The following is a 14137-nucleotide window of genomic DNA, read 5'->3' on the forward strand; positions in this document are numbered from 1 at the left end:
TTGTAGTACAGCAAGTCTTAAAATCACATTAATTCTTACCTTGATATCTTACTGCTTTTTAAAACAGGTGTACTTGAAAGTTGAATTCTCTTCTACCAACACACATAATAATGCACAATAATACCAGCACAAACAGCAACTATTTTCAAGTGCAAATTGATGCAAGAGTTGCCTTCATACAATAAATTGCTTTTCAAAATAAGATTTTGAGCCTGATTTTTAGCATGCTCCTAATAGAAGCCCTACCCCTAAAATAAGCCCTAGTTAATACCATCATCAGCTGGGGGTGGAGTGGCCAGTACTGGAGGCAGCAAAGATGTGGGGGTTGATGGTGTTCAGCAGCAGCCGCAGCCTGCATAGCACAGGGGTGTTGATCACCTGTCCAAGCAGCAGGCAGAGGCGGGGCAAAGTACGCAATCCAGACGCGCCATGGGAAAGCTGAGAGATGGCGGGGTAGAATGCCTGGCCGGCTCTGGGAGGATCATCTTTGCATGACAGCACTACAGCAGATGAGGCAGAGACATGGGGGGAAGTGACAGGCAATCCAGATGCGTCGCATGGGCAGCAGGCAAGCTGAGAGACCAAAGAAGAGTCTCCTAAGGCTGTCTGTGTTAGCGTTCTAAATACCATGTATGAAATAAATCATTGTCCAAGGCAGAATCTTCCTTAAAGTTCCCATTTATTCATAACAGGCATGTTAGCACGGCTATGGAAAAATTCCAACTCTGATGTACATCCTGGAATTCCACCCAGTTGAAAGTTCATGATCTATCCCCACACCCACAAATCCATCACATGTTCCAATCATCATCTTCCACGCTGACATCTACACCCCTCTGTTTCCGGTCAGGTGTCAAGGTGCGGAGACAAAAGATGACCTTGGCTTCTATAAAAGAATGTCAACATACGTTCCACAATCCTACTCCTTTCTATTCCCCCCTCCCAACTACTACACTATTGAAACAGCATAGAAAATTATAAGAAAGTGTGGTAGGCCAAAGATCCTAAAAAGAATATAACTACAGGCCTGACAGTCTGCCCATCAGCTTTCTGGCAGCCCGCATCTCGATTGGGTGTCTTTCTAGCACCTCTACTTGCATAGCACGGGCTGCGCAGCTCCAGAATGCGCTGACCAAGAGACCTGCAGGTTACAGTTGCTGCTGGATATTGGCCCCTGTGCACTTGGTGCTTTTGTGAGAGCACTAGAGGGATGGAGTGCCCAGCCAGACTGATCATCCTGACATCGTGTTTCCCCAAACATAAGCCTTAATGCTTATTTTGGAGCCCCACAAAACATAAGACCGGGTCTTATTTTCGGGAAAACACTGGTACATTAATATTCTTGTCTTAGAAACAAACACATTATTCCATGTATGGATTGGTCATGCTTCTGCATGGATCAAAGCTTGTGTGCTTTGTTGGTTCAGAGCTGGATATTTTACCAAAGGCATTCCAGGACAGGAATAACAAGGAAAATTCCAGTGGTGGTAGAAAGACATGAGAAGTGAATACAGGATAAGGATAAAAATATAGGGTGCATGTGCTGTAGTGTTCTGACCTAGGCTTTCTGATACAGTAAAAGGCACATGCTTAGTCCCAAGAACCCTCTTTTTATTTCAAAGGCTGTGAATTATGTTCATTAACAGCCCATAATGAGTCCCAAATAGTTGTAAAGAGTCCTACAGTAGGCTGCCAAAGTCTTCGGGATAAGGCTGATAAGCATCCACCTTTATTTTCCTTGAAACGCTGCCAAAGACTTAATTGGCAATTAGCTTGGCAAAGCCACACAGAGCAAACAGTCAAAACAGAGCTTCAGAAGGTTATCTGACCAGCATGAACCAAATTGTTTCCTGCAAAGACTCACGTGCCTTTGCTCCTCCTTTATGTCCTATGGGAGGGGCCAATCTCCAAGCCTTCTGAGTCGTCCCTTCTGTCTTAACTGTTCTTGTCTTTTGGCAATTCTGTGCATGCGTACACTGGGAAAAGGGATAGCCTGTTCTTCTGCCTCGCTGATGTCTGACTCTTGAAGCTCCAGAGGCAGTACATAAGTCCCAGATGGCACTGGCCCCCTCTCTGCCTCTGATGCAGAGCCCTCATCCAAGCCTTCCCCAGACTCCAGGACTGGCCCATGTTTCTCCCCTACCTCCTCGCTGTCCGACTCTACTACCAGCTCTGCAGGCTGCCAGCGGATCACAACACATAGGTATCCAATGCAGAGGACAGGATGCTGTGCATACCACATGCAAAAGAGAAGCAGAAGGCTCCCCGAAATGCCCTATTTGCCTAGAATTGTTACAAATTTGCCTCAGTTGAAACCTGAATTATTTGAATTTTACATTAGGTGGACCTGGGTTGACCACTGGAGTAGCCACCACCTCAACCTGGATTACTTCAGCCAAATTTCTAAGGCATAATGTTTTATTTCTATACGTAGGAAATCCATTTCCACTTCATATATCTCTGACATTATGTAGTTTTCTTGGTAAAAATACAGAGTGGTTGATCATTGCCTTCTCCTGTGTAGTATGAACTGATGTTGTTAATATCATAATCCCTTCTAGCACCTAGCACCTACCTATATTGCTTATATATATACTTTCTCAAAATATTTTGATTAATTATGAACATGATCAATTATTGGTGCAAACATATGATAAACCCACAAGTTAAAATTTATTTCTTCACCTAAAAAACAAGCAGCCCAGAAGATATACAGAAAAATTCCCAGATTATTTCTTGTAAAACTTTTTTAGATTTATACAATCTTTACAGAAACATACAGTGTATCAAAATCTGCATAAATCAAATTTATAAAATGAGTAAAAATGCATAGTGATCAACTTACAGAGCAAAGATATGGGATCTACTTCTTAAAAAGCAAGTTACAGTATGAAAAGTCATTAGGAGTAACGGTTTATGTTATAAGATTTACGTTTAAAAATACAGATCCATTTTCACATACAGTATCATTTTAAATGGATTGCACACAATACCCTTTTAGCACATACACACTTGCACAATGTGCAATCTCTTTCACTTATGCATAGTAATATGATTAATATATATTCAAAAATGAAATAATTTCATTCAAGGAAATATTAAATGTGCCCAGAAATTTTATCACCCTTTTCCCATCTTCTTCCACTTTTATTTCTAAATTATTAACACTTTTTAATACTCAAAAGACAGATAATTAGTCCCATAATAAAATCACTCTAAAACTAAATTACATGTATCTGGTCTTAGGGTCAGCATTTATCCTTTTAAATAAAGAATCTCCATCACTCTCTTTGAGGAATAGATAAAATCAGTGCCAAAGATTTGCACTACTGAAATTATTTTTGTAATTCAATAAACTCCCTATTTACGACTCCATAATCCTTTAATTTGGGTTAGGGTTGGGGCAACTGGAGGGAGCTGAACAGTAGTAGATATTTTTTTGCACTCTAGGAAATATCTGCCATCACCTAGGATTGAACTTTCAATCTTCCGAGTGGGAGACAAGGGTCTTCACCATTTAGCTACCATGCCACTCATTTGTGAAATTCAAAATAAAATAATTTAAAAATGATCTAATTTTAAAATGAATCTGAATTAATTTATTCTATGCATTAAGTATTTCAGTAGAATATAGGTGTGCAGCACTTCACACCTGACCCACAAGTGTAGTTATTGAAATCACTCTTTAAGACTGAATATTTAATTTGGACATTTTTAAAATTCTCACCAAAAATGTATTTTATTAACCAAACCTTTTTTAAAGTATTCTTTTTTTTAATTAGTTAGGACTAAGCAGTGCTTCCAAAATAGTTTGGAAAAGGTGATTCAGGAAGTACCAGGAGTGTGAACCTACATGCAACTCTAAAGCAGTTTTAGATTGCACAGCTTCCCTCTACAGCTCTCGTGTTCTCAGGAAAAGAAATACATTAAAAAAATGAAGACAGATATTATGTTTACATCACTGAATTTTCCCAAGTACATTTTTGAAACTGAAGCAGAGTCCTAGCACAATACTAATGTGCTGTATATATTTAATTTTCTATGTTTGATTTTGTCTTCATGCTATGGGCAAATCTAATCGTTCAAAACATCTCTTAATTAAACTATTTATTTGGAAGAATGAAGTTCTCAAGTTATGTACCAGAAACAAAAACCCACTCTCCAATTCTACTATACATGGATAGATTTCTTACCAAATACTGCCTGTAAGATAATTCAGAAATTGTTAAGAAATTGGATTCAAGTTTATGAACTGAACTAGATAAATTTTGCTACTCAATATTAGGCAGATGTAGATTTTTTTTTCATTTCTGACATATTTTGTTACGTAAGGGATAATATAGCAGGGAAATTACTGCTTGTATCTACAACAAATTCCGCTTGAGGCATCAAATTAGAGAAGACAATCTGTTTCAATGGTTCATAGATGTAAGTGTTACCCTTTACACCAATTTAATCATTCAAAATGTTCAAGATGTTTTAACATGGCTATTTTGGACACTCCTATCACATTATTGGTATGCTTTATGCACAAATTATTTAATGTACTAATTAGGAATAAAGAGTATACTAGTAAAATTAGAACATTATTTAAACATAATGAGGACATTGCAATTTTTTCCTATTCCTAATAAGAAAAGAGAGACTTCAATATATTTATCCTGTAATGAATTTCTCTGGTTAGTTAAGGAGGAAAAATTAAGGAGACACTAAATATACTGAAGATTCCTTCTTCAAAAAAGCAGCATGACTGTGAAAGAAGGCCACCTTGGCTATAAACCTGTGGCAGTGCTCAGTAAAATGTAAAAACAAAACAATATATAACAAGTCAATAATCCCATATTATATACCAAGTTTTTTTTTTCAAGTGTGAATGTTGGAATTAAAAAAAAAAACTGCCTGCAAACCCCTGAGTGTAATCCCAAAGAAGACAACAAATACTTGGATCCAATTCTTTAGTTTGTGCCCAAGTGAAAGGCACTTAATCACACCTGGGAAGTTGCCAATTTTCAGCCCTTTACACCATTCAGAAAGTTTACAGAAGGTCCTTAAGGAGGGCTCTAGGATAGGGTTGTCCCCATAAGAGGAAAAGGAAATGACCTCTGGCCCATGTAGAAACAACCTCCTACTACTTTGGATCCAAGCTTGTGCTTCTAACTTTGTTCCAGTAAAACAAGTCAAAGCACTTTAAATGATAAGCCAGAGCATCTGAAAACAACATCCTAAAAGAAAGCAAAGAGATGTAAACATCTATTGACGTTTAAGGTAAGAGCAGTTTTTGTAAACATTAACTGCAGATGATAAATCTATCACAGTCCATCTAAGTCCTTCATCCAGATCAGGACGTTCCAGGCTCCCAGCTATACAAGTTAACAGTTGCAGCAGTTTTCAGGTTATTTTCAGTTCTATACAAATTACATTTGTCAGTAGGTAGATGCAGCTATTTTGTCTACACACTTAGGATATTGTTCATTTCCCATTTTTGTGTTCCTTTATTTGAGTCACAATCTGAAATAAATACTTGATGTAAAACTTCTGAACGGTCCAAGCATTTCCCTGATGAGATGTGAGTAAATCTATGAAGATTCTGAAAAGCAAAAGCATTACACTATTAGTTTTTAATTAAAAACAACATATCAAATTTAGTTTTTCTTTAACTTCTCAACAGCAAAGTAGGAATATAGGTTAGGAACTATTTGTTGGAGCAACCTGCCTAAGCCTGACAATTCTATGAATCTTGAGTTTTTGACAAGCTGCTATTTAGATACACAAGAAAAAAATTATACATAGGAATTCAAATATATTGTATTAGTAATATATACACAAAAGAAAAACCAGACCCAATTAAAAAAATATTCCTTTTTGAGCAAGAAAATAAAATTCTGTGACTAAAGCTTTGGGACTTAGGTATGTGAGCACCTAAGTAAGAGTTGTCTGTTGTAAGATTCAGTTAGGAATAGTGTGACCCTCCTGGTCCTCAAGTGACTTGATACCATCTATCACAATCCCCTTCTGGACCAGCTCTGAAGGGTGGAAACATCAAGCTCAATTTTATAGTGGTATTTTACCTTCCTGAAGGACTGGTCTCAAATGACTATGGTGGAGGCTGAGACATTAAATATCAGGAGCTTCAGTATGAGTCCTGGAAGGGGTCAGCCTTTCTGTCCCAGTATTCAGTTTCTAAATGTACATTTTGGAAATGGTCAGATGCCAGCATCCTATGAATGTTACAGTATTACTTTTACTGCTTAATTGCCAATTGCATTATTTAATTATTATACTTTTGCATTGTATTGTATAATGGAAGCTCAGTAAGCCATGTAGAGGGCAGTAAGGTTTCAGGTAGCAAACAAATTTTAGAAATAAGGAGGAAAGTAAGTAAAATAAGTAGTTCAAGACCTATAGTTATCACACTATTGGTGTGTGTGCAACTTCTTTTCCTGTCCGCCTTGCCTTTTGAGTCACAAAATAATACATACATACACACATATTCATACATACATATTAGGACTATACTATGTTGTAGATAAATTCATTAAATCTTCTTTATAACCAGTAATAATTTCTATGATGGGCAAAGGCAGTTACATAGATGAACCCATTCATCCAAAGATAATATCTCATGTTTAGGTCAACCTGTTTTATGCTATTTAAATCTAAAATTCATAAATAGAATTAATTATCATTATCATAATGGAACTCTCAGCATTAATCAGATACCTTGAAGTACTGCCACTCCTTGTATTCATTTAAATTGCAATGTGTAATCATAACTTTTGATCCATCAGGTCCTTTAATCAAGCACTGGTCATACTGCATGAGTTGGTTAGCTTCATTAATTCTGAAGAGCTAAAAATGAATATTAAAAACAATGCATATTTTGTTCTAAAAACTGAAAAATGTTAACATATAAAACATATTGATGCATACAAGTAAGACTGAAATCAGCCTATAAATATAACCAAAGAGGCATACTTAAATATGTATTGGCAAAAATAAATAATTATGACAAAAAAATTAAAAAGCTATACGCTAAATATTACCATTTGAGAATAGATTTGAAAGTGTATCTATCTATTTCTAGCTAAGAAATTAATCACAGTTAATTTCAAATAAGCAATTTCCTGCAGAAGGTTCTGGGACTTCTGTATTTCAACTTCTGAATTCAGAAAATTTTAGAACAAAGTTTATTTGAAAGACTAAAATAAAGGAACTGTACACAGAAACTAAACTGCTAAGTCTTAAAGGTAAAAGTTCCCCTTACACATATGTGCTAGTCGTTCCCAACTCTAAGGAGCTGTTTTCATCTCTGTTTCAAAGTCGAAGAGCCAGCACTGTCCAAAGACGTCTCCATAGTGATATGGCAGGCATGACTAAACGCCAAAGGCACACGGAGCACTGTTACCTTCCCATCAAAGGTGGTTCCTATTTTTCTACTTGCATTTGTACATGCTTTCGAACTGCTAGGTTGGCAGAAGCTGGGACAAAGAATGGGAGCTCACTCCATTACCCGGTGCTAGGGATTTGAACCGCCAAACTCCCGAACTTTGTGATCGACAACCTCAGCATCTTAGCCAGAGCCACCATATCCTTTGCTAAGTCTTAAATATAGAGTGAGAATATTATTCCTGTTTACATGGCATGAAAGTTAAGGCAGTAACTTAAAATCTGGGCACTTTGGCTGCTTTAGTTTATTTTTCAAAATTATATAAACTGAAGCAGAATTACAACCCAAATCTCTTCACATATAGACAGTTTCCCTGTATACATTACATTGAAAGCATTTTTTTTAAAGAAACAATTTCAAATAACTCAATAAAAGAGATTACAGTATACATAGTATTCATTGGGTCAAGGAATATGGGACAGTAATAACTTATGATACATACACACACACAAATAAGAAAAGAAATTTGTTATATGGTGTTTATATCACAAAAATGTCTCTTGGATTGGGAAGGAGACCAGATTCTAATTTAAAAATAATAAGCAATTTATTTAATATTTTGGCTCGCAACTGAAACTATTATCTGACTTTACTTACTTGATTTCCTCCCATTCTATGGCATGGACCAAGTTCCACAAAGCCTCCATTGGTATGACCCATACTATCTATGCAGTATGCTGTTTCAAAACCTCTAATCTGAAACACATTTATGATTTGCACTACTGTTACAATACAGCAAATTAATAATAAACAGAAATTATATGGAAAACTATTATTTGTAAACCACAACAAAACAGCTTAATATAACCCATGCATGTATAAAGGTAAATAGTATATCAAATAACAAAAGATTCAAAGTAAACCCTATAAATCTCCTTATAATTAATGCATGTTGCATTCACTCTCAAAGGAGCTTCAGATATGAGATAAGGATCTCCAGATATTGGTGAACTATAGCCACAACTTTTTTTGGGGGGGAGAGGCATAGTAGAAGCTGCTGAACTATAATTCACCAACATTTAGAGGCCACAAGTTCCTTAGCCCTGGATTATGGAGCACTAAATTGAAAAACAAGAAAGAGAATTTGTGCATACACCTAATCTTGTTTTCAATTCTCAATTATCAGCAGAGAGAACTCTCCCTTTATAAATTTCACTGACTGTCTAAAGCATGGTTTCCCAATAAATGACATCCATAAATGAATCTGTCCTAATATTCTCTACCATAGCCACAAACTGTATTCTATATTAAATATTATCTCACCGCAGCAACCACAATAATCAATGAAGTCTAATGAAATACACTGAAAATATCTGCTGCATGAGAATAAGAATTATTCTTGTTATAGGCAAAGAACAGGGAGTTTATTTCAAACAAGTAATCTGTAAGATGTTAATGGTGTGTGATATCATACTATTTAAGTAAAGCAAAAATTTAATTCCTCTGAATCATTTTCAGTAACTATTGCTTTTATTTAATTCTCTATACCTGGCAGATGTCAGTGGCCAATTATTTGAATCAGTGAATGGCAAAATGGTCTTGGCAATAACTGCAAGCTTTATTTTAAAATCTTCCAGATTTTTGTCTTGTTTTTTTCCTATTTTCTTAAGAAACAGTATTTGGCTGTTTGTCTCAATGTTTATCAATCTCATAAATGAGCACCATTAGGAATAAACCACTTCTTTACTAACCCTTCTCTTTGCCATCTAAATTCAATTTCATAAAGACAATATTTATTTTAACTCCCATTGGCTTATTTATTATGAAATACTGATTACAAAACTCTCCTCTGGAAAAAGCACAAGGGCCATTCTATCCATAACAATTAGTTTAAAAATGTGTTCTCATTTTTATAGTGCCTAACCCTAGGAAACAATTTTCTGTTCATACAACTAATACATTTTGATTCTCTTCCATACCATAACGCCTAAAATCTCACCTTAATATATCAATATCTGCTACTTTTTGCAATGGTTTACAAAAAAAATCTAATTGTTCAGTTTCAGTTCAGGCAACAATAATGGTATGTGTATCTCTAGTTGGTTGGCAACTCCTACCTGAAAAAAGCACTGTTTTCTGACAAGATGGTTTGGTTCAGAAGACCTGAATTTAATTTAATATGGTTTACTATGTGATCTAATATGGTTCCAACTGTTTAGATACTGTAATTCCTTTTCTACATATAAGAAGACACCTATTTCTTACAAGATTCCTTTTACCTCATCTAATATGCATTATTAGATAGACAAGGCTAGTATTAGCTCAGGAGAGTATTAAAATACTGATTTAGATGAAAGAGTAGTTACCTCTCCCCACTCCACATTTCTAGGTGGCAGAGGATAATGAGAAGTTATATCATAGGCTATTTCTTCCATAAACCATTTAAAGCTTTTGCATTTGTGATCTTCACGAAACTTTTTCAGGTCTGATATATCACCAAAAGCTAGTGCTTTTGTTTCAGGACGACTAGCATAGAAATAATCTTTGAATTCATCCCACCAGACCTCGACAACACGGACATAGTTCTGTAAAACACAAAATTAATGCATGCATATAAAAAAGGTAAAGCAACTACAGATAGTCCTTAGCTATAACAGCACTGATAAAAATGACATGGCCATTTTTTAAACTTATGAACATTACAGATCCATGAGATCATGTGATTAAAATTCAGACATCTGGCAACTATGGTGTTTGCAGTGTCCCAGGGTCATGTGATCAACTTTTGTGACCTTCTGACAAGTAAAGCCAATAGGGGAGCTAGATTCTCTTAACCGCGTTACTAACTTAACACCTTCAGTAATTCATTTAACAACTGTGACAAGAAAAGTTATCAAATGCAGCAAAATTTACTTAACAAATGTCTCACTTAGCAACATTAATTTTGGTCTAAATTGTGGTCGCACATCAAGGACTACCTGTATCTTACTTGACTAATTTTATTCCAATCTGTTATTCAAGAAAAGATATTATGAATGAAGGGAATATTTCACACAATGATGTCAATTTGCATTTTCAGTGGATCAAAATCGATTTAAGTAGTTCGCTCTATGAACTTAAGGCTGGTATAAAGAAGGTTTAATCTCTGTCACATTTCCTGCAACAATGTGAAAGTTGGGACTGAAGAATATTGTCTACTATCAATTTACAGAATGATTAGTAAGAAATTATATAGAAAACTTTTTATGTATTTTTATTTAATAAAACTAGGGATGGAGAAGTTTTACAGTTTAAAGACTGTATCTAGAACTTAACTGTCACGTGTCAGCAGTACAATTTAGATGGGATTTCCAGAGAATGCAAAAAAGTTGCCTGGGATCACTGAATGCTTGTCTATTAACTAAATAGGGATAGATAATTAGAAAACAATTATAAGGATGTGCAAAATTGTCCAATTTTAGGATTCAAATCAGGTTTTATTTATTTTATTTTATTTTACTCCAATAAAGTGAGCGGTTGTCTGTTCAATCTAGATCTGTTTAGCAATATATCTGAATAACTGAATAGGAATTTCTGCTGGTGTAGAGGGGATGCATTGTGGGGTCTCCACTCTGCCAGTTTGACCCGGCTCTGTGAGATGGAATGAGCTCACCTCACTTGATCCCTAACTCCTGCCCCCCCAGCAGTTCTAAAGCATGCAAGTAGATAAATGGGTACCACTTTGGTGGGGAAAAACCTAGCTAAGTTTGTGTATGCAGAGAGTGGAAGTCAGTGCTGGACCTGGCCAGATGCAAGACATTGTGACTGGAGATGAAGTAAGGCAAGACCAGTGGAGGAGCCTGGAAGAGCTATCAACCCAGGTACTGCTAGCTACCTGGTGTAAAACTCCGCCACAGTGCACCAAGGAGATATATGCAAGTGCCAACGAAATGAATTTGCGGACTACATTGCGTGTCTAGCATGCGTAGATTTCCCTGACATCGTATGCCATATGTTAAATTAGTAAATAAATCTATTGTGAACCTATACAGCTTTAATTTAATTCAATTTTTAACATGAAATGATGTAGCAGATTTATATTATTAACATTTTAGTGACATAAGCATTACCTTTAAAGTAGGAGATGACCCAACATAAGCTGGAGGTGGATTCCCTTGCCATCCCTGGAGACGATATATGTGCCCAACACGAGAACAAGGCACAAACAGTAGCTTTCCTCCACACTGCCAAATCTGAATATACAAGGAGATTTTACCAAATCAACACTATATAGAAAGCATTTAACTGAACTGCACTCTTAGCATTAGTACCAAAATGACCAAAGAAGTATGTCTTCCCTAATTAAATCTAATGAGCAGTTACACTTTATGTGGAAGAAAAAAAATACATAAGTAATGTTCAATATTAATAAAATAGTCAAGACTATAAGAACTGGATTTATTCCAAATTATGAAGTCATGTCTGCAAGTTATTTTAGAGACTCATTTCATTTTGTAGTCTTATATTAAAACCAAAAAATGCAATGTAAGTCTGAACCATATTATTTTTTTCAGACCATAGTAAAATGTTCATTAGGTTCCAAGTTGATATATTAAATTTTAGCACACTAAAGAAATACAATTTTTGACTTTATTAGCAAGATTGAATTGAAATAAACCCAGATGTGGCTAGACACTTGGATGATATTATATCAATACTGTTTTTGTTACCAAAATCTTGATATCATTTGAATAGTTTAACAGAATAGATAATTTTACATTTTAAATATTTTTGTATCTGTGTAGGCTTACTCAGAAATATTGCTCTAGTTCATAAATGGACTTCTGCTTTTATGTATTTTGGTATCATTTCATCAAAAATATTATCCAATGACATGTGTGGTGAAACTGACAGTCTTCTATCTACCCAACAATTTACATTAATTCACTTTGTAAAGATATAGGTACAATTTTGAGGGCGACAGAAGTGGTTCAACTTATAATGTACAGCATTATTCAACCTGACCTTGTTCAAACTTCAAAATTACAAAGTGGTTATTAAAAAAAAGTGCCATATTTTAAATCTTATATATAAGAGTTCTCCAACTTCACTTATGCAAATTTATTTTTAAGCCAAACTCCCAAAATATTAGGCAAATAAGGAACAAATTCGAGATAACTAAATGTGCTATTTTTAAGTCTTACAGAAAAACAGCTATATTTGGCTTTAAAAAAAACCTCTCAGAAACAAAGCACTGGCCTTAAAGTATAAAACAAAACAAAAATAAATTTAAGATTATCCACAATGAAGGATTACATAACTGAAAGAGTACTACATATCTGTCTATATAACCTTAACCAGAAGCAGGTTGTAAGAATGGAGAAGTCACTTAGCCCCTTTATCAATGAAGGTCACAAAAAGTGATCACACATTTACTTGAAAAATGGTAATAGACTCTCTGGAATGACTGTTTACCTTGTAGGATATTTCAAAGTTTTCACCACCCCAGATTTGTAGACCCGGATCATAGAGGCCTAACTCAAAAAAGAAATCACGTTCAATGGCAAATAATCCACCAGCCATGGCAGGCGACCTAGAAGATAAAAAAAATAAGTGTCTGCGTGCAGCATGACATAAATTGTTATTTTATTAAAGAAACAGGGAATAATTTAGATACGCGGAAATTATAAAGCATTGATTCTGAAGTCACAATAGGATAATTAGAATTTAGGAATACTGAAATAGATTAAATGTTTAATTCTTTCTTTCAAAGAATTTTAAACAATAATACACAGGAAAATGCTAGAATGGAACAGTTACTTTTCCAAGCTTAAAAGGAAAAAAATATTACAGCTTGTTTTATTTGTTACATAAGGAGGCATTAATCACCATGTGCCAATAGTTGTATCAATTCAGAATAGATTAAAACATGTAAAGGTTAAAAAAAAGTTCTTAGTGGGCCAAGTGACTGGAATGCTTTTGAAGTTTCTGCTATAAACTGTTGAAAAACCTTTGTTGACTAGTGGGATTTGAGAATGGCTCAAAATATTTTCCTGCTAGAAAGCAAAAATGTTTAATTAACTTATCAACGCTTCATAATTTCAATGACATATATCAATAAATCACGAAGTAAAATAAAAACAATGCATTCATTTTTAAAAACTGCAGGAAATGATTAAAAAACACATTTCTTTAGCTAAAGGGAAAGAACCTTTAAAAAGAAAATAAGCCAGTTTGCGTTGTTAGCGAAGAATAATTGAATCAAAGCAGAACCATAGGCCTATTAATATGGGGAGAGGGAAAAGGGAAATTAGAATAATTTTATTCCTTTCCAGGTAAGGTATAGTTTCTTTTTGGACATCCATTTTATTGGTGAAAACAAATTAAAGAGAATTGTAAAAATCAACAAAATCAAAATATTTACAGCAAATGTATCATGCAATTTGTTGTCATCAGTGTTAATAATACTTCAATTAATCTGGTCAACTCTTCTCTTGACACCAAGCTTGAGAAAGCTCTGGCCAAGGTGTTCTCCTGCCACACAGCTGTTTTGCAGGAGTAACTTTGTCAAAACTCTTGGCCCTGGATGTATTCTCTATTTTCTTTTGGGGTAGACCCAGCACTGAATGGAAAAACTAAGCAATAACTGCAAGCATTTACAATTTTTTGTTATGATTTTCCTTTCAGCATAGCATAACAGAATATTTTATCACACAACTGCTAAGTAATTGAAACTAATCTCAGTGTCATTCAAACATGTTAAAATATACA

General features: G+C 35.0%; 1 protein-coding gene across 5 annotated transcripts in view; it reads right to left on the reverse strand.

The window, feature by feature from the left end:
- Positions 1–2649: 2649 nt before the first annotated feature.
- Positions 2650–14137, reverse strand: part of GALNT7 (polypeptide N-acetylgalactosaminyltransferase 7) — a 46083-nt gene continuing 34595 nt past the window's right edge. For all 5 annotated transcript variants that reach the window (XM_081960043.1, XM_081960042.1, XM_081960044.1 and 2 more), the window contains 6 exons: positions 12842–12959; positions 11497–11619; positions 9754–9972; positions 8045–8143; positions 6721–6849; positions 2650–5587 (listed from right to left, as the gene is read on the reverse strand). In XM_081960043.1, coding sequence (XP_081816169.1) covers positions 5450–5587; positions 6721–6849; positions 8045–8143; positions 9754–9972; positions 11497–11619; positions 12842–12959 — 826 coding nt within the window. In that variant the 3' untranslated portion in view covers positions 2650–5449. The remainder of the gene's footprint in view (positions 5588–6720; positions 6850–8044; positions 8144–9753; positions 9973–11496; positions 11620–12841; positions 12960–14137) is intronic.

This window comes from Natrix helvetica (assembly GCF_964273705.1).
Source record: "Natrix helvetica genome assembly, chromosome: 7".
NCBI classification, from domain to species: domain Eukaryota; kingdom Metazoa; phylum Chordata; class Lepidosauria; order Squamata; family Natricidae; genus Natrix; species Natrix helvetica.